At 38.4% G+C, this 25,258-nt stretch overlaps 1 protein-coding gene across 1 annotated transcript in view; it reads right to left on the reverse strand.

The window, feature by feature from the left end:
- The window catches only part of TBC1D1 (TBC1 domain family member 1), an 872,759-nt gene that overhangs the window by 342,617 nt on the left and 504,884 nt on the right, over nt 1–25,258 (reverse strand). The window contains exon 8 of the mRNA XM_053700277.1: nt 567–677. Within this exon, the coding sequence (XP_053556252.1) occupies nt 567–677 (111 nt within the window). The remainder of the gene's footprint in view (nt 1–566; nt 678–25,258) is intronic.

Raw genomic sequence — 25,258 nt, forward strand, 5'->3', positions numbered from 1 at the left:
AGAGCAGGTCTGTGAAACAGCAGGTTTTTTTTTAAATTCAAAGGGGAAATTTTGTTTTATAAAGATTGCGCTAATATAATGTTATATAATTCTGCACTATGTGCAGAATTATATAACAATATTTTTAAGGTTTACTGTCCCTTTAAGCATAAAAACTTTCAGTATAGGTAGGGGTAGCGTAGGAAAAAAAATCAGATATTTTTAATGCGGAAATAAGCTAATGGAACTATTTGTAAACAATTTAATACACTCCAGCATGTAAAATGGATCATTGGGAACAAATTAAAGGAAAGAAAATTTAGGGAACACCATCCCTTTTAAAACTCAATTGCAGTTCCTATTAGCTTCAAAATCAAATTAAACATCTTTAACATAATCTTTTATCATAACAAAATATTTTCATCATGTTTACACATCTAAATTGTGCTTTTTTATAAGTGATAGAAATGCTTAGTTTTATGTCCCACTGGCCAATAGGAATTTGTAATCCTAAAGCTACTACTTTTAGAGATATTAAGGCAATATGGGAACAAAACGTGGGGAAAATCTACATTTTGAGATCTTACCTTCTTTGGTTCAAAAATGTGAGTGTGGTCTCTTTGTTTCTCTTCGTAAAGACTTCTAAGCTTGGATATGATCAGCTCATTTTCTTTCTGCTCAGATCGTGGACGAACTTTCTACCCAATAAAGATAAATGCTTATTAGTCTTCATAACTGAGGTCATTATTATGTGAACAGCTGGTAACAGATCAATATAATCTATGAAAAAACAATTGTAAAAATAAATGAAACGGACATGTATGACAAAATAAACTTTCATGATTCACCAATTTACAATCATCAAATTGAATTTGTTCTCTTGGTATCCTTAGTTGAATAGCATACAAAGGTAGGGTTAGAAGCCTGTACACAAATATCAGCTGTGATTGCAATATGATACAATGTTGAAAGCATTGCTATCACACATGTGCTCTACAGAACCTATTTAAAGGGACAGTATACACCAATTTTCATTTAGCTGCATGTAATAGACACTGCTATAAAACAAAGAATATGCACAGATACGGATATAAAGATCCATTTTAAAACCTTTTTTCAAAACTTAGAAGTTCCCAGTTTAGAACCGTTAATGAGTTTAGTCTGGGACACCCACTGAAAGGGGCTAGGAAAACAAGAAAAGAAGACACCCCCCTCCCCTGCATATGTAAAGACCGATAACATAAATAGGAGCCAGCAGGAGTCTGTAAACGCGTTTATACATCTGGCACTGTGGGGCTTGGTTAGGAGTCTGAAAATCAGCACAATGTTCTTAAAAAATAAGCAAAACTGTATGTGTTTACAAAAACACTCCCAGATGGGCTATATTAATGGATCATCTAAAAAACATTTATGCAAAGAAACATCTAGTGAACAATGTCCCTTCAAGTGTAATCTTCAAATGAGGATACAAAGAGAATTAAAGGGACAGTTTACTCAAATATGTTCTCCCCTTTAATCTGTTCCCAATGATCAACTTTACCTGCTGGAGTGTATTAAATTGTTTACAAGTATTTCCATTACCCTTATATTGGCATTTGAAATAGTTGATTTAGTCTGTGGTATCCCCACCTATCCTGAAAGTTTTTGGCCTTAAAGGGACAGTCTACACCAGAATTGTTATTGTTTTAAAAGATAGATAATCCCTTTTTTACCCATTCCCCAGATTTGCATAACAAACAGTTATATTTATATATTTTATACCTCTGTGATTATCTTGTATCTAAGCCTCTGCAAACTGCCCGTTTATTTCAGTTCAGACTTGCAGTTTAGCCAATCAGTGATAGCTCCCAGTTAACTTCACGTGCATGAGCACAATGTTACCTATATGAAAAACATGAACTAACACCCTCTAGTGGTGAAAAAACATAATTTATGTAAGAATTTACCTGATAAATTCATTTCTTTCATATTGGCAAGAGTCCATGAGCTAGTGACGTATGGGATATACATTCCTACCAGGAGGGGCAAAGTTTCCCAAACCTCAAAATGCCTATAAATACACCCCCCACCACACCCACAATTCAGTTTAACGAATAGCCAAGAAGTGGGGTGATAAGAAAGGAGAGAAAGCATCAACAAGGAATTGGAATAATTGTGCTTTATACAAAAAAATCATAACCACCATAAAAAGGGTGGGTCTCATGGACTCTTGCCAATATGAAATAATCAGGTAAATTCTTACATAAATTATGTTTTCTTTGATGTAATTGGCAAGAGTCCATGAGCTAGTGACGTATGGGATAGCAAATACCCAAGATGTGGAACTCCACGCAAGAGTCACTAGAGAGGGAGGGACAAAAATAAAGACAGCCAATTCTGCTGAAAAATTAATCCACAACCCAAATCAAAAGTTTTAATCTTTATAATGAAAAAAACTGAAATTGTAAGCAGAAGAATCAAACTGAAACAGCTGCCTGAAGTATTTTTCTACCAAAAACTGCTTCTGAAGAAGAGAAAACATCAAAATGGTAGAATTTAGTAAAAGTATGCAAAGAAGACCAAGTTTGCTGCTTTGCAAATCTGATCAACAGAAGCTTCATTCTTAAAAGCCCAGGAAGTAGAAACTGACCTAGAAGAATGAGCCGTAATCCTCTGAGGCGGGGATTTACCCGACTTCAAATAAGCATGATGAATTAAAAGCTTTAACCAAGATGCCAAAGAAATGGCAGAAGCCTTCTGACCTTTCCTAGAACCAAAAATATAAGAAAAAGACTAGAAGTCTTTCTGAAATCTTTAGTAGCTTCAACATAATATTTCAAAGCTCTTACCACATCCAAAGAATGTAAAGATCTCTCCAGAGAATTCTTAGGATTAGGACACAACGAAGGGACAACAATTTCTCTACTAATGTTGTTGGAATTCACAACTTTAGGTAAAAATTTAAATGAAGTCCGCAAAACCGCCTTATCCTAATGAAAAATCAGAAAAAGGAGACTCACAAGAAAGAGCAGATAATTCAGAAACTCTTCTAGCAGGGGAGATGGCCAAAAGGAACAATACTTTCCAAGAAAGTAATTTAATGTCCAGAGAATGCATAGGCTCAAACGGAGGAGCCTGTAAAGCCCTCCAAACCAAATTAAGACTCCAAGGAGGAGAGATTGACTTAATGACAGGCTTGATATGAACCAAAGCCTGTACAAAACAATGAATATCAGGAAGATTAGCAATTTTTCTGTGGAACAGAACAGATAGAGCAGAGATTTGTCCTTTCAAGGAACTTGCAGACAAATCCTTATCTAAACCATCCTGAAGAAACTGTAAAATTCTAGGAATTCTAAAAGAATGCCAAGAGAATTTATGAGAAGAACACCATGAAATGTAAGTCTTCCAAACTCGGTAATAAATCTTTCTAGACACAGATTTACGAGCCTGCAACATAGTATTAATCACTGAGTCAGAGAAACCTCTATGACTAAGCGTTCAATCTCCATACCTTCAAATTTAATGATTTGAGATCCTGATGGAAAAATGGGCCCTGAGATAGAAGGTCTGCCCTTAATGGAAGTGGCCAAGGTTGGCAACTGGACATCCGAACAAGATCTGCATACCAAAACCTGTGTGGCCATGCTGGAGCCACCAGCAGTACAAATGAACGCTCCATTATGATTTTGGAAATCACTCTTGGAAGAAGAACTAGAGGCGGAAAGATATAAGCAGGTTGATAACTCCAAGGAAGTGTCAACCCATCCACTGCTTCCGCCTGAGGATCCCTGGACCTGGACAGATACCTGGGAAGTTTCCGGTTTAGATGAGAAGCCATCAAATCTATTTCTGGAAGCCCCCACATCTGAACAATCTGAAAAAACACATCTGGGTGAAGAGACCACTCTCCCGGATGTAAAGTCTGACGACTGAGATAATCCGCTTCCCAATTGTCTATACCTGGGATATGGATGGCAGAAATTAGACAGGAGCTGGATTCCGCCCATGCAAGTATCCGAGATACTTCTTTCATAGCTTGAGGACTGTGAGTCCCACCTTGATGATTGACATACGCCACGGTTGTGACATTGTCGGTCTGAAAACAAATAAACGGTTCTCTCTTCAGAAGGCCAAAACTGAAGAGCTCTGAGAATCGCACGGAGTTCCAAAATATTGATTGGTAATCTCACCTCTTGAGATTTCCAAACCCCCTGCGCTGTCAGAGATCCCTAGACAGCTCCCCAACCTGAAAGACTCGCATCTGTTGTGATCACAGTCCAGGCTGGACGAACAAAAGAGGCCCCTTGATCTAAACGATGGTGATCTAACCACCAAGTCAGAGATAGTCGAACATTGGGATTTAAGGATATTAATTGTGATATCTTTGTATAATCTGTGCACCATTGGCTCAGCATACAAAGCTGAAGAGGTCTCATGTGAAAACGAGCAAAGGATCGCGTCCGATGCTGCAGTCATGAGACCTAAAACCTCCATGCACATAGCTACTGAAGGGAATGATTGAAACTGAAGGTTCCGACAAGCTGAAATCAATTTCAGACGTCTTTTGTCTGTTAGAGACAACGTCAAGGATACTGAATCTATTTGGAATCCTAAAAAGGTTACCCTTGTCTGAGGAATCAAGGAACTTTTTGGTAAATTGATCCTCCAACCATGTCTTTGAAGAAACAACACTAGTTGATTCATGTGAGATTCTGCAGAATGTAAAGACTGAGCAAGTACCAAGATATCGTCCAAATAAGGAAACACCGCAATACCCAGCTCTCTGATTACAGAGAGTAGGGCACCGAGAACCTTTGAAAAGATCCTTGGAGCTGTTGCTAGGCCAAAAGGAAGAGCAACAAATTGGTAATGCTTGTCTAGAAAAGAGAATCTCAGGAAACTGATAGTGATCTGGATGAATCGGAATATGAAGATATGCATCCTGTAAGTCTATTGTGGACATATAATGCCCTTGCTGAACAAAAGGCAGAATAGTCCTTATAGTCACCTTCTTGAATGTTGGTATTCTTACATAACGATTCAAAATGTTTAGATCCAGAATTGGTCTGAAAGAATTCTCCTTCTTTGGAACAATGAACAGATTTGAATAAAACCCCAGACCCCCTTCCTGAAAAGGAACTGGCACAATTACCCCAGATAACTCCAGGTCTGAAACACACTTCAGGAAAGCCTGAGCCTTTACTGGGTTCAATGGAATGCGTGAGAGAAAAACTTCTCACAGGCGGTCTTACTTTGAAACCTATTTTGTACCCTTTGAGAAATAATTTTCTGAATCCAATGCTTTTGGATTGAATTGATCGAAACATCCTTGTAAAATCTTACTCTGCCCCCTACCAGCTGCGCTGGAATGAAGGCCGCACCTTCATGCGGACTTGGGGGCTGATTTTGATTTTTTAAATGGCTTGGATTTATTCCAGACTGGAGAAGGCTTCCAATTTTAAACCGTTCCCTTAGGGGAAGGGTCAGGTTTCTGTTCCTTATTTTTACGAAAGGAACGAAAACGGTTAGCAGCCCTAAATTTACCCTTAGATTTTTTATCCTGAGGCAAAAAAGCTCCCTCCCCCCATGACAGTTGAAATAATAGAATCCAACTGAGAACCAAATAATTTATTACCTTGGAAAGAGAGAGATAGCAACGTTGATTTAGAAGTCATATCAGCATTCCAAGATTTAAGCCATAAAGCTCTTCTAGCTAATATAGCTAAAGAAATATATCTGACATCAATTCTAATGATATAAAAAATGGTATCACAAATGAAATTATTAGCATGTTGAATTAGGTTAACAATGCTATACACATTATGATCTGGTACTTGTTGTGCTAAAGTTTCCAATCAAAAAGTTGAAGCAGCAGCAACATTAGCCAAAGAAATAGCAGGCCTAAGAAAATGACCTGAACATAAATAAGCCTTCCTTAGAAAAGATTAAAGTTTCCTATCTAAAGGATCTTTAAAAGAAGTACTATCTGCCGTAGGAATAGTAGTATGTTTAGCAAGAGTAGAGATGCCCCATCAACTTTGGGGATCTTTTCCCAAAACTCCAATCTATCAGTCGGCAAAGGATACAGTTTCTTAAACCTTGAAGAAGGAGTAAAAGAAGTACACAGTCTATTCCATTCCCTAGAAATTACATCTGAAATAGCATCAGGAACTGGAAAAACCTCTGGAATAACTACATGAGGTTTAAAAACCGAATTTAAACGTTTACTGGTTTTAATATCAAGAGGACTAGTCTCCTCCATATCTAATGCAATCAACACTTCTTTTAATAAGGAACGAATATACTCCATTTTAAGTATGAGGATTTGTCAGTGTCAATATCTGAGGTAGAATCTTCTGAACCATGTAGATCCTCATCAGAGATCAAAAAATCAGAATGCTGTCGGTCATTTAAAAATTCATCAAATTTATGAGAAGTTTTAAAAGACCTTTTACGTTTATTAGAAGGTGGTATGATAGACAAAGCCTTCTGAATGGAATTAGAAACAAATTCTCTCACATTAGCAGAAATATCCTGAACATTAGATGTTGAAGGAACAACAACAGGTAATGGATTACTACTAATGGAAATATTGTCTGCATTTGAAAGTTTATCATGACAACCAACACAAACTACAGCCGGAGGAATAGTTACCACAAGTTTACAACAAAATGCACTTAGCTTTGGTAGAACCGACATCATGCAGCAGGATTTCAGTAGTAGATTCTGAGACAGGGTCAGATTGAGACATCTTGCAATATGTAATAGAAAAAAATAACATATAAAGGAAAATTATCAATTTCCTTACATAACAGTTTCAGGAATGGGAAAAAATGCAAACAAAATAAGCCTCTGGAAACCAGAAGCAAAATGAAATAAGGGCTTAATGTCAAAAATCTGACGTCAAGTATGACGCCCACAACTGACAAAATATGTTTTGGCGCCAAGAACGTCTGCAACATAGCCCCTTTTGGTTTAGCTGCTATTCTCCACTGCCCAATCATTTCTTTACCTTCGACGGTCTTCTCATTAATCACATTCAGATATATAATTGCAGCTTGGCAAAAATTATGCGGGATAATCGATTGCTCTCCATATGTCTCTGGCTACTTACCAATTATTGGCAATCCGATTTTTCCGCCAGGGTTGACAGATAAATTTTTTAGAGACTGGACTGCTAAGGGGTTAGTTTATGTTAGCCAAATAGCAGATAAAGACCTTATTCCGGTTTCGTTTCGTGATTTAAGTGCTCAATTTGGGCTTACGAATAAGACTTTTACGCCTTTCTACAGGTAAGACATCTGATAGCTGAGTTAAAGCAAAGATACGGTTTAGATTGGGCACTCCGGCAGATCCAAACTAGGATTAAACTATTTAAAATAGGGTATTATTCAATTGGCCCATTCTACGCATTATTTAATCAAAAGCCCTCAGAAATGCAGGTAGAATATATGGGAAAAAAATGGAATAAAATATTCCCAGAGATAGAAGGCTTAGTGATAACAAATTCCTTCAAAGCAATTCAGAAAAGCTGGATTTTAACTTCATGGAGGGAATCTCAGATCAAACTATCTCTTATGACCTATTTAATGCCAGATAGATTGTCTAGATGGTATAAGATCCGAAAAGTATGTACGCGTTGCAGCGCCTCCTGTGAAGACTTATTCCACTGTTTTTGGTCCTGCCCAAAGATTGCCCAGTTCTGTGCGAAAAATTTTTTATTGGATGAAAGTAACTCTCAAGGTAGACTATGAGATCCACCCTTTGGAAATATTCTTTTTGGCACAAAACGTCCAGCGCGGGATTAAATTAATTAATATGATTATATTATTGGGCCGTATCTTAATATTAAGATCCTGGAAGGCCAAAACTGCTCCCACCCTGAAAGAGTTAAAAAAGCACTTGTCACCCAAGTTATTTCGGAGCAATATAATCTGCAGAACCCAGCTGATGACCGTCTTGCAATGTTCTTTAGACACTGGAAGACATTTATTTTATCATGCCCACTCCCGATACAGATAATGTTAGTTAAACCATTTAGGGAAAACACCTATGTCCAATTGCAAGTACTTGTTGGACATTTTCCGGGGGCTTGGGTCGGGGAGGGTGTCGAGGAGGGAGAGGGGGGGGTGTGAGGACAGAGGGGGGCCCCTTCTCCCAGCTCTTTTCTACTGGTCCTTGGTCTTTTTTTCCATTTTTTTTTTTTTTATTTATTGTTTTTTGATTCGTTATAAAGATTCAACCTTGCAAGGCAGGGCAAACATTGTCTTGTTAATGTACCCAAAAAAGGGAAGGATTGAAGATTTCTTGACCAGGTGCTGGGTGAAACATGATTAGGAACAACTGTGAAATGGCGATATAACCTGTTTTCTTTGTATGTAGTGTTTTTCCATACATATGGAATATTAAGTGTCATTTTTGTATCAAGTTTTGTTGAAATTTGTTGTTTTTTTTTTCCCTTGAAAAAATAAAGGAAAAGAGAAAAAAAAGAAAAAAGGATAGGTGAAGAAAAGGAAAGAAGAGAAAAGAAAAAAACAGACAAACTTTGAACTGATTGTGCATCAAATCTATTGAATCTTATTTAGTAAAGAGAAAAAATCGACTGCAAAAAAAAAAAAAAAAAAGAACGTCTGCAACAAACACATAGATGATGCAACTACGTGAAAACTCTCGGCGACAACTAAGACGCCGGAAATGACTTAATTCTTGCGCCAAAAAAGACACAATAAATTATAGCATTTTGCGCTCCCGCGAGCCTAACAGCCGGCAATTTAGAAAAGAGAGTCAATTTGAAAATTTTCAGGTAAGAATTTTTTTAATTTTTTTTTTTAATTATATATATATATATATATATATATATATATATTTTTATATGCATTTCCCAAAATGAAACTGACAGCCTGAAAGAAGGAAATATACTGATTAACCTGAATCATGGCACATATAATTACAAACATTATATTTAGAACTTTACATATAAAGTGCCAAACCATAGCTGAGAGTGTCTTAAATAAAAGGAAAACATACTTACCAAAAGACACTCATCTACATAAAGTAGATAGCCAAACCAGTACTGAAACGAGAATCAGTAGAGGTAATGGTATATAAGAGTATATCGTCGATCTGAAAAGGGAGGTGGGAGATGAATCTCTACGACCGATAACAGAGAACCTATGAAATAGATCCCCGTTAGGATGACCATTGTATTCAATAGGTAATACTCCCTTCACATCCCTCTGTCATTCACTGCACTCTGAGAGGAACCGGGCTTCAGCATGCTGAGAAGCGCATATCAAAGTAGAAATCTAGCACAAACTTACTTCACCACCTCCATAGGAGGCAAAGTTTGTAAAAACTGAATTGTGGGTGTGGTGGGGGGTGTATTTATAGGCATTTTGAGGTTTGGGAAACTTTGCCCCTCCTGGTAGGAATGTATATCCCATACGTCACTAGCTCATGGACTCTTGCCAATTACATGAAAGAAACCTGTTAAAATGCATTCTTAAGAGGCGGCCTTCAAGGTCTAAGAAATTAGCATATGAACCTCCTAGGTTAAGCTTTCAACTAAGAATACCAAGAGAACAAAGCAAAATTGGTGATAAAAGTAAATTGGAAAATTGTTTAATATTACATGCCCTATCTGAATCATGAAAGTTTGTTTTGGACTAGACTGTCCCTTTAAGGCTAAGCTGTGTAAACACAGCCACCAGAAGAAATTACACCCCCAGTGGAGTATAGAAGAGATAAGGTAATAAAATGTTACATTTTCCATTGTTCTCTCCAAGTATTGGCGATTGGTTTACGGACAGATATAAGATAAAGAAGCAGGTATGTGTACTCAATGTGATAAAGTAATGAGATATGATTAGACCTAAAAGTTCAAACCATTTTATTAGGTTGTGGCTTCAAAAACACAAAATCAGCTAATTCATTTACATAAATAAACCTTAAAAAGCAAATCTCTTACAGGTTATACTCTGCAGCTGGTAAAAAAGTAATTCGAAACACATTAAGGGAAAAAATATTTTATAGTATACTGTCCTTTTAATTAAATCTGATAACAGGAGTAAATAGGAACGTTTAGTAAAATGGCATTCTCTTCTATGGAAGGTGTGTCTTATTGCAGCTAGTGCAAACATATGTAACATAGTTGACTTTCCTGGTTGGTTTGATGAAATGATTAGTGATAAAAAAAAAAAAATCATGAGTGAGATTGTTAACACCACAAATAGAAATGTATGCGTTTCGGATGCAAAAAAAAAAATTTTTTTAAAAAGGGGCAGTAAATGTTATATTATAGAAAGTGTCTTCAGTGTTCACCCCAGAACCTTTATAATGGGTCCACCACCCAGCAGATTGTACTGACCACCCGGCTAATATTTTCGCCAATATTAAGCTAAAATTAGTAAATTTATGTTAAATTATGCAATTAATTTGTACTTCGGATAGCAGAAAATCTGGATTGAACCCGGGGCTCATATTTTGCAGCCTTTTGCTCTGTCCTTGAACCACATGAGGGCTTTGGCAATTATGTCTCAACCAAGTCAGGAATCTGAACACTAGAGGAGCCTAGGGAGGAGCTTTGAAAATAATATTTATCTTCACTTCGTGTCAGTCTACCCTCATGAAATTTTAAGGCTTCTATCTTGCCTATTTGAGTTAGCCAATAGCCGTCCCATCTTTGCTCAGAACCTATATAGTTTAGCACTCCCTAGAAGCATTTTGTTGCACATAAATCTCTCTCTCTTTTTTAGCCAGCAGATAAACGGACCAGTTTTCCTTAGATGGCTCTCTTAAATATTCATTGTAAGTATTCTTAGTTGATTGCCCAATTGGGTGTGCCTTAAATTATATTTTTTCTTATACTTAACCATGTAGGAAATAATCTCTCTTCTTAAAACTGTTTTGAAGGCTTCCCAAAATGTCTCAGCTTTATCAACTGTATTTTTATTTGCCCTTTCATAATCTCGCCATTTTTCCTTCAGCCAATTTTTAAACTTTGCATTATAATACAGATAGCTAGGAAAATGAAAACCTTTAGACATATGCACTGTTTGATATTTTGGGATACTTAGCTTAATTGGCGCATGTTCTGAAATTGTTAATGGTAAGATTCCTGCTTCCCACCCTTTACCTACAAGTTTCTCATTTACCAAAAATAAATCAATTCTAGAAAAAGATCTATGCGACTTAGATTTGCAGGTAAAATTCCCTAAGGTCAGGGTTCTGGACCAAATTAAAATTATTCCTAAATTTTTAAAAAAAAGTAAAATTTCCCTTTTAGAAGTTCTATCCTGCTGACCCCCTCATTTAAAACGATCTATAGGAGCTTGTGCAATAAGTTGAAATCTCCAGCTACTATCAACTGAGCATATTCCAGAAATTTGTTCTGTAATTTATCCCCAAAAACCCTATAGTATTTATTCGGGCCATAAACATTACAGAAAATATAAATCTGACCATATACATTCAGTTGTAATATAAAATATCTCTCCTAAGGGTCAATCTGCTGTGATATAATTTCATATTTTAAATTATTGTCCAATAAAATCACCACCCTTTCCTTCTCCTGGAGAAAGGTGAGGCAATGACTTCCCCAATCCAACCGGTTTTCAATTTTAAAATGTAATTTTGTTTCAGATATGTTTCTTGTAATAATACAATCTGTGTATTAAGTTCCTTCAGATTGTTTACTATCATCTTTCTTTTGATTGGGGTAGTGATGCAACATATATTCCAAGAAACTATGTTACAAGTCATTAACCAGAACTAGAGGTTCTAGGGGCCACAACCCCCCCCCCCCCAACCCGGACTGCTTCTGGGAACCTAGCCCATATTTCTCACAACCAGGTATGGAGTTACTATCCACACCCTTGCCCATTATAATTTACTTATAAAGGCCTTTGCCTCCTCTATGTTATTCAGAAATTGCCATCCATCCCCAGTTTGAATCTTAATCTTTGCCGGGTAGATCATATATGCATTATACCCTTTCTGAATTAACTCAGAGCAGTGAGGCGCCATCTCCTTCCTGCGCTTGAACGTCTCTGCAGAAAAATCCTGAAACATTATTTGATCCTCCACAATAATTAACTCTTTCTTTTTCCTATAATAAGCTAGTAGTTGAACTTTATCTTGGAAATTAAGAAATTTCGCTATTATTAGCCTTTTATCTAGTATATCACCTGATCTAGCTCTAATTCTGCTAACTCTATGTGCATGTTCAACCACAATTTTTGAGCTTGTGTTGGGTAACCCTAATAATTCTGGTAATTTTTCGGAAATAAAAACATTTAAGGTAATTTAACTTTGGGAGTTCAGAAAGTCCTACAATTCTGATATTGTTCCTGCGAGTACGGTCTTCTAATTCATCTATTCTGTCCTGTAATTTCCTGATCAGAAAGGTGTGAGAAGTGACATCTTTATCTTGTACATGAACCCTATCTTCAATTTCAGCGACTCTCGACTCCACCTCTTCTAACCTATTAGTGAATGAGCGTACCTCATTGGATAGGCTGGCTAAATCAAGCCAGACTTGATAAAACTGGGGTCTCATCATATCTGAAATTTTCTTGGCTAGCTCTTGTACATCTAAAGTGTTACCTATACTTGCTTCTTCTACATTACTCTCTTGTGCCATAGCATTACTAGTTTTATTCCTCCGTTCTCTGGTTTTCAATGCAATTGTGGGTGACTGAGATTTTACTGACATTACAAATTTCTCCATATAGTGAAAACACAAAAAATCAGGTATTAAATGTGAATATCTCAATATAAACAGTAAAACCAGGGGAGTGAGTGGGAGAGAGGTCACTGAAACACACATATGAATAAAGGACCCACCTCTTAGAGAGCACATTAATAACCTGTACTCTCAACTGAATAGAAGGGATAGCACATGCATCGGTTCATAGGAGATAGTAAGGCTGATGCAAATGGCTGTATATACAATGAGGTGTCTCACCACCTAGGAGAAGAGTCCGTATAACTTACGGTAAGGGTCGAACCCGGGTTTCCTCTGTTATGTTGGTGTCCCTTATCCTAGCGATAAGCTGAGTCTGCCCCGTGGAATACACTCCATCAGTAGGGGGGCGTGTCTGGTACAGGATGACAACACTGTAGTCCTGACGGGTCTCAGCCAATCTGGGAAATCCTCAATGATCCTCTCATGAGACTTCCTCTTTGTGGAGCAATATACAGGTATTTGTAATAGTATTTCAAGCTGTCTTGCCAGGTGTATACAAATAAATGAAGAAGAAAGCAGGCGTCCTCATACAGCCAAATAAAAACGTAAATACTCCCTTCAATTTCAGGAGCTAAACCACAAAGATAAGTGGGGGTCCTTGCAGGGTGCTGAACCGCTCTAGCAGGCTAAGTATACAATTCCAATGAAGCTAAAAAAGAGCGTTCAGCAAGTAGTGTAAAACGTAGCATTTATTGAAAAAGTCTGTTTAAAAACAGGGGGTCAAAAGGTAAACCAGTGAGAGCATAGACACCCTAGGACTGGCAGGCTTATGCGTTTCGGTTCACGCCGTAGTCATAGCATAGGGATGCCAGTCACAGGTGTACAATTTATACACAAATTACAATGACGTCACTCGTTCGAACAAGCAATAAAAACACGCCCATAGGTGAATTCTTTACATGCCTGTAACAGATCCTGTGATGAATTAGACTAGTGGAGGATAATTATGACTATCACAACAAAAGAAAAAGGAGTAAACTGTATAATATGCAACTTGATTGTAACAGTACAAGAACACCTATACATAAATATAATGCTGTAGGAACACATGTTAGTATTCAGTAACGAAATCCAGTAAAAGAAAAATGTAAAGTGCTACTAAGGGAAATGCTTAATTTAAATAATTTAAACATAATAGATAAGGTTTACCGTGGAATATCCAAAACCCATGTCATTAGACAGAGCATATGTATAAATATAAATAAAGTGGCTATAGAGCCATGTATAAGGCCATACCTATATTAGCAATTTTTTCATGAAATGGTCAGACTGGTCATTAGTTATCACTTAACACAAGTATACACATGTATAAAAAATATATTTTACTGGGGACTTTCATAAAAGTGTGTGACAAAAGACCAGAAAGAATATATAAATACACATGACTAGATATAGGTACTCAAAGGTTGGTATAACATATACAGCATACTAGATACACCCTCAGTCACCCACATGGGCAAATAATATATATACAGGTAGCCCTCAGTTTACGCTGGGGTTAGGTTCCAGAAGGAATGGTTGTAAATAGAAACCGTTGTAAATTGAAACCCAGTTTATAATGTAAGTCAATGGGAAGTGAGGGCGTTAGGTTCCAGGCCCCTCTCAAAATTGACATAAGTAACACCTAATACATTATTTTTAAAGCTTTGAAATGAAGACTTTAAATGCGAAACAGCATTATAAACCTAATAAAATAGATTGTATCATCATCAAACTAAGTTTAATGAACAAAAACATTTGCTAACAGCACCTAATAAAATAATCACACAAACACAGACTGTATCATCATCAATCTAAGTTTAATGAACAAAAACAAAATAATCACACAACAGACTGTATCATCATCAAACTAAGTTTAATGAAGAAAAACGTTTTTTTTACTTGCATTTTTCTGCAGCTAAGGGAAGTGGCTGCTAGATCATGTTGCTTTAAAAACGGCTCCATTGCCCAGGTCTGGTTATACACTGATTACTTTCAGCCTGCCTGTGTTTAATCACACAACAGACTGTATCATCATCAAACTAAGTTTAATTAAGAAAAACGTTTTTCACTTGCCTTTTTCTGCAAATAGTTCTCTGCATTGAGTCTGCAGCTAAGGGAAGTGGCTGCTAGTTCTTGTTCCTTTGAAAGCTGATCCATTGATCATGTCTGGCTTGCTTTTCTTTGCATGTGTTTGCTGCAACACAAGTGGACAGCTCCACCTACTGGCTATTTTAATGTATGCATGTGCTAATGCTTTCAATAGCAGTCAAACCAGACTAAAAAGAGTGGTAACCAACTATTCCAAATAGTTAATAAGGTCAAATTCAGAGTTAAGACCTTGGGGAACCCTGGTCTCCAGTTTAAAAATCCACAGCATCTCAGGAAGGAATGAGATGTTCTAATCGTAGAAACCGTACATTGGGCAATATATTGTCTCCTACGGTGATAAAGAAACATGTGTCTCAAGCTAGTGCATGGCTTACCCATAAGGGATCATTCAAATATGGCAGCTCCAGGTGTGGAGCTTGTGACTACCTAATTATGTCAGATCACTTTAGCTCAACAGTGACAGGAAAGACCTATTAGGTAAACTTTTGCTTAAATTGTACCTCTACATACATTGTTTACTGCATAACTTGTACAAAATGTGGTAAACAGTATGTTGGACTCATGACAAGGGATATTAGATCTAGGGTGAGGAAGCATCTCTCAACCATTCAGGTGAGAAAAGCTACCACCCCCCTTGTATACCACTTAGCACAAATACACATACAAGATCTATCCTGTTTTTTGTGGCAACCCATTGATATGATCCCTCACCCCAAAAGAGGGGGTGATAGAGACTTGATTCTCCAGAAGAGGGAGATGCTGTGGATTTTTAAACTGGAGACCAGGGTTCCCCAAGGTCTTAACTCTGAATTTGACCTTATTAACTACTGGGAATAGTTGGTTACCCCTCTTTTTGGCCTGGTTTGATCTCTACAGCATCTTTCAATTATAATACAATGTAGTTTCCCCCTTATTATTCATTGTACTCCATATATATGTAAGTGTACACCTCCTCTTTCCAATACAAATGATTACATTTGACTTTTCTGTAAATATATATTATTTGCACATGTGGGTGACTGAGGGTGTATCTATCTTTTGTCACATACTTTTATGAAAGTCCCCAGTAACTAAGGATCCAGTTAAATATATTTTATATACATGTGTATACTTATGTTAAGTGATAACTAATGACCAGTCTGGCCATTTCATGAAAAATAGCTAATATAGGTATGGCCTTATACATGGCTCTGTAGCCACTTTATTTATATTTATACATATGCTCTGTCATGACATGGGTTTTGGATATTCCACCGTAAACCCTATCTATTATGTATAAATTATTTAAATTAAGCATTTCCCTTAGTAGCACTTTACATTTTTCTTTTACTGGATTTCGTTATTGAATACTAACATGTGTTCCTACAGCATTATATCTTTGTATAGGTGTTCTTGTACTGTTGCAATCAAGTTGCATATTATACAGTTTACTCCTTTCTCTTTTGTTGTAATAGTCATAATAATCTTCCACTAGTCTAATTCATCACAGGATCTGTTACAGACATGTACAGAATTCACCTATGGGCGTGTTTTTATTGCTTGTTTTAACGAGTGACGTCATTGTAATTTGTGCATAAATTGTACACCTATGACTGGCATCCCTATGCTATGACTACGGCGTAAAGCTGTTAGCCTGTTCTATAGCCCAGTAATGCTTTTCACAGAGTAAAACTTTCCTGTAGTATATCAGTCTGATCCCGCCTATTACGGTCAGTCCAGCACTGAAATACCAGGCAATTCTTCTCTGAACAAGGAACACAGCAACCCCAGATGATCGTTTCGGCCTTCATTGGGCCTCGTCAGTGAGGTGTAGCCATATTCCTCTAAGCACACTGAGCAAGGAGTCCACGCCGAAACGATCGTCTGGGGTTGCTGTGTTCCTTGTTCAGAGAGGAATTGCCTGGTATTTCGGCACTGGACTGACTGTAATAGGCGGGATCAGACTGATATACTACAGGAAAGTTCTACTCTGTGAAAAGCATTACTGGGCTAAAAAGCTGCACCCAGGTGGTAAATAGCCATAGAACACGCTAACAATGGTATTGAGCCAGTTATTTGTTCCTGTGAGTGCACTTCTCTTTGTATGCATTTAGTCTCCCTATGGGAAAAAGGGGCAACCAGACGTGGACTCCTTGCTCAGTATGCTTAGAGGAACATGCATACACTTCACTGACGAGGCCCAATGAAGGCCGAAACGATCGTCTGGGGTTGCTGTGTTCCTTGTTCAGAGAGGAACTGCCTGGTATTTCGGCGCTGGACTGACCGTAATAGGCGGGATCAGACTGATATACTACAGGAAAGTTCTACTCTGTGAAAAGCATTACTGGGCTAAAAAGTTGCACCCGGGTGGTAAATAGCCATAGAACAGGCTAACAATGGTATTGAGCCAGTTGTTCGTTCCTGTGAGTGCACTTCTCTTTGTGTGTGTGTGTATATATATATATATATATATATATATATATATATATATATATATATATATATATGAAATAAACATGTGCTTAAAGCTTAAAGTGAAGGTCAAGTTACAAGCACAGCCTCACCAAAATGAGCAGGAATTTAAGTCATGATTTTTTTTTTAAATCTATTTATTTTCACCTTTAAACTGCTCCGCCAATAAGTGCAGCACTCCCGCCTGCCATCTTGTCTAATTGATTAACAGATGACGTATCCTAAACCACCTAAACCCTTGTTCAGCCCCTTTGCGTAAACGTCAAGGCCCGGGGGGAAACAAGGATTAGTTGGTTTAGGATACGTCATCTGTCAATCAATTGGATGACATTGCGGGCGGGCGGTAGTGCTGCGCTTATCGGCGGAGCAGTTTAAAGCTGAAAATAAATAGATTTTTTTTAAAATCATGACTTAAACTCCTGGTTGTTTTGATAAGTCTATGCAATGCCGTGAGGCTGTGCTTGTAACTTGACCTTCACTTAAAGTAGTGTAATACAAATGTAATCCTTTCAGGATATCGCTACGCAAGAACGCTCGCTATTCAGATCTAAGAAAAAGATGTCTGTGAAAAAAAAAGCAATATAAAAAGTGAATCACACAATCTGAGGAGAAATTGCTTAACAACACTTGTACTACTGCAAAAATCTCTTTCTCAGAGAACTCCCCTAGAAAACTATCAGGGCTATGTTTTAACCCTCTGTATTTACACTTTCTATGCTTTGAAAATCACAGAAAACAGAACTTCCACTCCTGGCTAGGTTACAATCTTCATTACATTAGGTTAAACAGCAGTGTCAATACCCTTTGACCAGAAATATTCAGGCCAGAATTCTGAAAACAGAGAAGAAACAGATCAAAAAAATAAAAATGAATATTAACACAATACAGCTGTAGAGAAAAGTCCTTGCTTCACCTCCCTGCTCTATCAGATTACTTCACTGAGGACTCCAGGCAATCAAGAGTATCCTTTAGGTTGAATAGATAAGGAGTGAGGGCCTATTCCTCCCCTATTAGATCAAGTTTGTTCTATTAGCAGGATAGTTCAACGAACACCATCTTATCTTCCTTGGCCCATCATCTCTTTCTTCTAGAAGCCAGCCTAGCACGTAACATATGAGAATCCCATTTAAGGCAGGCAACAAAGAACAGAGCCTCAGACTTAAAAATATCTAATATAAAACTACTCCTTATAGCACATCACTCTTCAGCAGGGAGGAGCGAGATTAATATACCAAAATGTTCCTTATTAAACTTGTTCTCTGCGTTTTGCCTTGATCCCCAAGAGATTCAGCCATGCTTTGCCACCTCCAAAACAGTAACAACCATTGTAATCTTCTACTTTGTAATTTGCTCCAGTATAATGAAAAACCAGCCTTTTTCTTCTTCACTTTTAACAGCTAAGTATCCATGAAGGTCCCAGACCACAAACCCCACAAGCACTGTATCCAATCACAACTAACAGGATGCTTCACTGAGGTCTATTCCAGCTCTGAGGCACTACTATAAAGGCCAGATGCTCCACATGAAGCCCAAGCACATCCAGAACTGACAGGGAATATTGTTAGAGCCATCCAGCGCTGCGGAATATGTTGGCGCTTAATAAATAAAGTATAATAATAATAATAATAATAATAATATCCTAAGCAATGCTCTGCCTTTTTCAGCAGAGAGTACTCACATGCAAATATGTCTCAAGGGTTCTTTTATCGGCTTCCCTCTGTCCAAGCTTCCACTCAGTGCCTGAGACCTCAGACTCAATTAACCCGTAATGTCTCTTTCCAGGATTAAATGTGCCTTTAGATGAGGGTTGAGTTCCTAGCAGCAAGGTGTCGAAGGCAACTAAATAAAGACCCTAATATGCCATCTTCCCAGAAAGACTTTATACTAAAAGGAAAAGAATACATTTTGAAGCACAACTACTTTAACCTTAATGGAAAATTCTACAAACAACTCTGTGGGACTTTGATGGGGAGCAAGTTTGCACCAAGCTATGTAAACTTATATATGTGCAAGTGTGAGTCAATCTTCTGGGACTATTGCCCTGCTGGTGTGGACTTGGTCCTCTATCATAGATATATTGACTATGGTCGCAATATCTGTGGCTCCTAAAGTGATCTGCTCAATCCGCCAATTTAAGCAGTAATTCTGCACCATACATAGACTTATAACTCCTCTTTGATTAGATTGAAGAGCACAGCATAGTACTACTTCAACGTTGCAGAGCTTATGAACTATAGGACCCAGATCTGGTCTGTTGAGTTCTTAGGCGGCAGCCTCTACACAAGATCCCAACCCCCCCCCCTTCTCTTCAGACCCGGAATTACGATAGTCTCACCTGCATGTGTTCTCCACCAGTAAACTACCGGAGATGGTAGTATTTTGGCTTCCAGCTCGGTAGATAGTTTTCAACCAAGATATAAATTGCTAGATATAGACTATTTACCATAAGAATGTCATAGTTATTAATTATCACAACACACCGGGGTATTGTACAACTATGTTAGCTATCCCTGATGTAAGATACAAAGTTAAGTTTTTATCTTGAGATATATTTATTGTGGGTGTTGTAAGGTTCATAAAAACTTGTTTATTTAAATATTGTTAAGTCCTGTAGCATATTAATTTTAATAAGAGGTACGGCTCAATATTTATAGATAGTGCTCCTTTTGAATCTAATGTATCCTCTCTTATAGCCCCTGGGACTAGATGACCAGGTTTGATCTGTTTTGCTGATATATCCCTGTCGACCCTCCTAGGAAATGCTGTATACTCTCCCTAGACCTTTTCAGCAAGGGATCTGGTTATATACATTATCCCCTAGCACATTTCCCTCAATAATCTTCTTTCTACGCTGGTAATTTGGCTCCCAACATATGCATATTTTTCCCTCACTTAAGGTCCAAAAGTAGCCTATTGTAAGATAATCCTCCCTTACTATAATATAAACTACATCGGAGGTCCAAAAGTGGCCTCACCTGTTTTAAGGAGGAGAAAAAAAACAGGGTTTGTACTCGTTATCATCTGCGACACACTTAAGTAACTGTTTAGACTGCAGATTATATTATGTTTTATGAGTCAGTCATAATGTCTGTAATTACTTATGCATATGCCATCTTATTGTCATTGAGACTGATGCCTGTCAGATTCATGTACTCGATATGCTTTTGCATGTCTACACCTTTAACCCTAAATAAAAACTATTTAAAAAAAATATATATATATTCCAAAGGGACAACTTATGAGAGTACGTAAATTGCTCTAATGACAAAGATTGGTTAGCACAATCGCTCATTTTAAAAAAACGATTTCAGGATACGGGATATGATATGGAGGCCATTGACCAAACCATTTTAGAAGTGAATGAAATAGATAGAGCAACTTTGCTGAGATACAAAAATAAGAAAGACAAAGAAAATACAAATAACAGACCAAACATAGGATAGAAAAAAATATTAGAAAACATTGGAACATCCTAAAGGAGGATAAGATCATTGGCGAAAATTTGAGCCCCACTCCGCATTTTATATATAGAAAAACTAGAAACCTGAAAACCATTCTGGCCCCAATTGAGATGAAAAAAAAAAACATCAGTGAAACCCATGAGTGCACTTCCCTTGCCACCAATGTAAGGCATGCAAACACAAAAAAAAAAAAAGACCATTTTGAATCCTTTATCTCGAAGGAAAAATTTAGAACTAATCAGGTATTATGCTGTTTGACAAAGGTGTAATTTACTTATTAACTGTAATTTACTTAATTGAATGCAAGTGTGGACTTCAGTATATTGGCCAAACCAGAAGAAAGTTGACACCGTACATATTCAACAAATTGTGTGGGGTAAAGATGATATTCCCATTTACAAACATTTTAAAGAGAAATATAATGGAAATACAGCTGCAAAAAGACTGGAGAGGTGGGAACTTGGAAAAAAAAACTATTACTAACTGAATGTAAATGGATATTCAATCTAGACTGCATATATCCAAAATGCTTAAATGCAGATTTCAAAGTAGTCCACCTCCTTTTAATATTAGCATTCATCTTACCCAATGTATTTTTATTACTTCTCTACTAAGAAACCTTCCAGCTGTTTGGCACCAATGCTTTTACTGGGTGTAAAAGTTTTATTAATCTTTGGCATATACATATCCCTTTCTCTCATCAATAATAGCTATCTTTATTCAATAGTGTTTATACTTGACAGTATACCGACATCTAGGAACAATATACCTTTACTCCATTTTTGTCTTATTTGTCTGTTGATATCACAAGAGATGTGATTACTTAGAATTATTTCACTGACCAGGCTAACAGAACAAATTTAGAATAGGGTCCCGGTATGAAATTTTCATACTTACTGAAATCTCTGTCTATGTGCCACAAAAACAGAATTTATGCTTACCTGATAAATTTCTTTCTCCTACGGTGTGTCCGGTCCACGGCTTCATCCTTACTTGTGGGAATATTCTCTTCCCCAACAGGAAATGGCAAAGAGAGCACAGCAAAAGCTGCCCATATAGCCCCCCCTCTGGCTCCGCCCCCCAGTCATTCGACCGACGGTTAGGAGAAAAAGGACAAACCATAGGGTGCCGTGGTGACTGTAGTGTATAGAAAGAAAAAATTTGAAACCTGACTAAAAGCCAGGGCGGGCCGTGGACCGGACACACCGTAGGAGAAAGAAATTTATCAGGTAAGCATAAATTCTGTTTTCTCCTACATTGGTGTGTTCGGTCCACGGCTTCATCCTTACTTGTGGGAACCAATACCAAAGCTTTAGGACATGGATGAAGGGAGGGAACAAGTCAGGTTACCTAAACGGAAGACACCACGGCTTGCAAAACCTTTCTCCCAAAAATAGCCCCCGAAGAAGCATAAGTATCAAATTTGTAAAATGTGGCAAAAGTGTGCAGAGAAGACCAAGTCGCTGCCTTACATATCTGATCAACAGAAGCCTCGTTCTTGAAGGCCCATGTGGAAGCCACAGCTCTAGTAGAGTGAGCTGTAATTCGTTCAGGAGGCTGCGTCCGGCAGTCTCATAAGCTAATCGGATGATGCTCTTCAACCAAAAAGAAAGAGAGGTAGCAGTAGCTTTCTGTCCTCTCCTCTTACCAGAATAAACGACAAATAAAGATGAAGTCTGTCTGAAATCCTTTGTTGCATCTAAATAGAATTTTAAAGCACGGACCACATCTAAATTGTGTAACAAACGTTCCTTCTTCGAAACTGGATTCGGACACAGAGAAGGAACAACTATTTCCTGGTTAATATTCCTGTTGGAAACCACTTTTGGAAGAAAACCAGGTTTGGTACGCAAAACAACCTTATCTGCATGGAATACCAGATAAGGTGGATCACACTGCAAAGCAGACAATTCAGAAACTCTTCTAGCAGAAGAAATAGCAACCAAAAAACAGAACTTTCCAAGATAGTAATTTAATATCTATGGAATGTAGAGGTTCAAACGAAACCCCTTGAAGAACTGAAAGAACTAAATTTAGACTCCATGGAGGAGTCATGGGTCTGTAAACAGGCTTGATTCTGACTAAGGCCTGTACAAAAGCTTGTACATCTGGCACAGCTGCCAGGTGTTTGTGTAACAAAACAGACAAAGCAGATATTTGTGCTTTTAGAGAACTCGCTAACAACCCTTTATCCAAACCCTCTTGGAGAAAGGAAAGAATCTTAGGAATTTTAATTTTACTCCAAGAGAATCCCTTGGACTCACACCAACAGATATATTTTTTCCATATTTTATGGTAAATTTTCCTAGTCACAGGTTTTCTGGCTTGGACCAGAGTATCTATAACTGAATCTGAAAACCCACGCTTAGATAAAATCAAGCGTTCAATTTCCAAGCAGTCAGCTGCAGAGAGACTAGATTTGGATGTTCGAATGGACCTTGTACTAGAAGATCCTGTCTCAAAGGTAGCTTCCATGGTGGAGCCGATGACATATTCACCAGGTCTGCATACCAAGTCCTGCGTGGCCACGCAGGAGCTATCAGAATCACTGAGGCCTTCTCCTGTTTGATCCTGGCTATGAGCCTGGGAAGGAGAGGAAACGGTGGAAACACATAAGCTAGGTTAAACGACCAAGGCGCCACTAATGCATCCACCAGTGTCGCCTTGGGATCCCTGGATCTGGACCCGTAGCGAGGAACCTTGAAGTTCTGACGAGACTCCATCAGATCCATGTCTGGAATGCCCCATAATTGAGTTAACTGGGCAAAGACCTCCGGGTGGAGTTCCCACTCCCCCGGATGGAAAGTCTGACGACTCAAATAATCCGCCTCTCAGTTGTCTACTCCTGGGATGTGAATTGCAGATAGATGACAGGAGTGATCCTCCGCCCATTTTATGATCTTGGATACCTCTCTCATCGCCAAGGAACTCTTTGTTCCTCCCTGATGATTGATGTAAGCTACAGTCGTCATGTTGTCCGACTGAAATCTTATGAATCCGGCCTTCGCTAGTTGAGGCCAAGCCCGGAGCGCATTGAATATCGCTCTCAGTTCCAGGATGTTTATCAAGAGAAGAGACTCTTCCCGAGACCATAGACCCTGAGCTTTCAGGGAGTCCCAGACCGCGCCCCAGCCTAATAGACTGGCGTCGGTCGTGACAATGACCCACTCTGGTCTGCGGAAACTCATTCCCTGAGACAGGTGATCCTGAGTCAACCACCAACGGAGTGAGTCTCTTGTTAACTGGTCTACTTGAATCTGGGGAGACAAGTCTGCATAATCCCCATTCCACTGTCTGAGCATGCACAGTTGCAATGGTCTTAGATGAATTCAAGCAAAAAGAACCACGTCCATTGCTGCAACCATTAAACCTATTACTTCCATGCACTGAGCTATGGAAGGCTGAGGAATAGATTGAAGAACTTGACAAGCCTTTAGAAGCTTTAATTTTCTGACCTCTACAGAATCTATTATTGTTCCCAGAAAAGGAACTCTTGTAGACGGGGACAGGGAACTCTTTTCCATGTTCACCTTCCACCCGTGAGACCTGAGAAAAGCTAATACAATGTCTGTATGAGCCCTTGATCTGGAAAGGGACGACGCTTGGATTAGGATGTCGTCTAGGTAAGGTGCCACTGCAATGCCCCTCGGTCTTAGAACCGCTAGAAGGGACCCTAGCACCTTTGTGAAAATTCTGGGAGCAGTGGCTAAACCGAATTGAAGAGCCACGAACTGGTAATGTTTGTCCAGAAAGGCGAACCTTAGGAACTGATGATGATCTTTGTGGATAGGGATATGTAGGTACGTATCCTTTAAATCCACGGTAATCATGTATTGACCCTCCTGGATTGTTGGTAAAATCGTTCAAATGGTTTCCATTTTGAACGATGGAACTCTGAGGAATTTGTTTAGAATTTTTAAATCCAGAATTGGTCTGAAAGTTCCCTCTTTTTTGGGAACTACAAACAGGTTTGAGTAAAACCCCTGACCTTGTTCCACTGTTGGAACTGGGTGTATCACTCCCATCTTTAATAGATTTCCTACGCAATGTAAGAATGCCTGTCTCTTTATCTGGTCTGAAGATAAGCGAGACATGTGGAACCTTCCCCTTGGATTCTAGAAGATAACCCTGAGAGACTCTCTCTAGTGCCCAGGGATCCTGAACATCTCTTGCCCAAGCCTGAGCAAAGAGAGGAAGTCTGCCCCCTACTAGTCCGATCCCGGATCGGGGGCTACCCCTTCATGCTGTCTTGGTAGCAGCAGCAGGCTTCTTGGCCTGTTTACCCTTGTTCCAGCCTTGCATTGGTTTCCATGCTGGCTTAGCCTGGGAAGCGTTACCCTCTTGTCTAGAGGCTGCAGAGTTAGGAGACGGTCCGTTCCTGAAATTGCGAAAGGAAGGAAAATTAGATTTGTTCTTAGCCTTGAAAGGCCTATCCTGTGGGAGGGCATGGCCCTTTCCCCCAGTGATGTCTGAAATAATCTTCTTCAATTCTGGCCCAAAAAGGGTCTTACCTTTGAAAGGAATATTAAGCAATTTTGTCTTGGATGAC

The sequence above is a fragment of the Bombina bombina genome, chromosome 2, assembly GCF_027579735.1.
Source record: "Bombina bombina isolate aBomBom1 chromosome 2, aBomBom1.pri, whole genome shotgun sequence".
Lineage (NCBI taxonomy): Eukaryota > Metazoa > Chordata > Amphibia > Anura > Bombinatoridae > Bombina > Bombina bombina.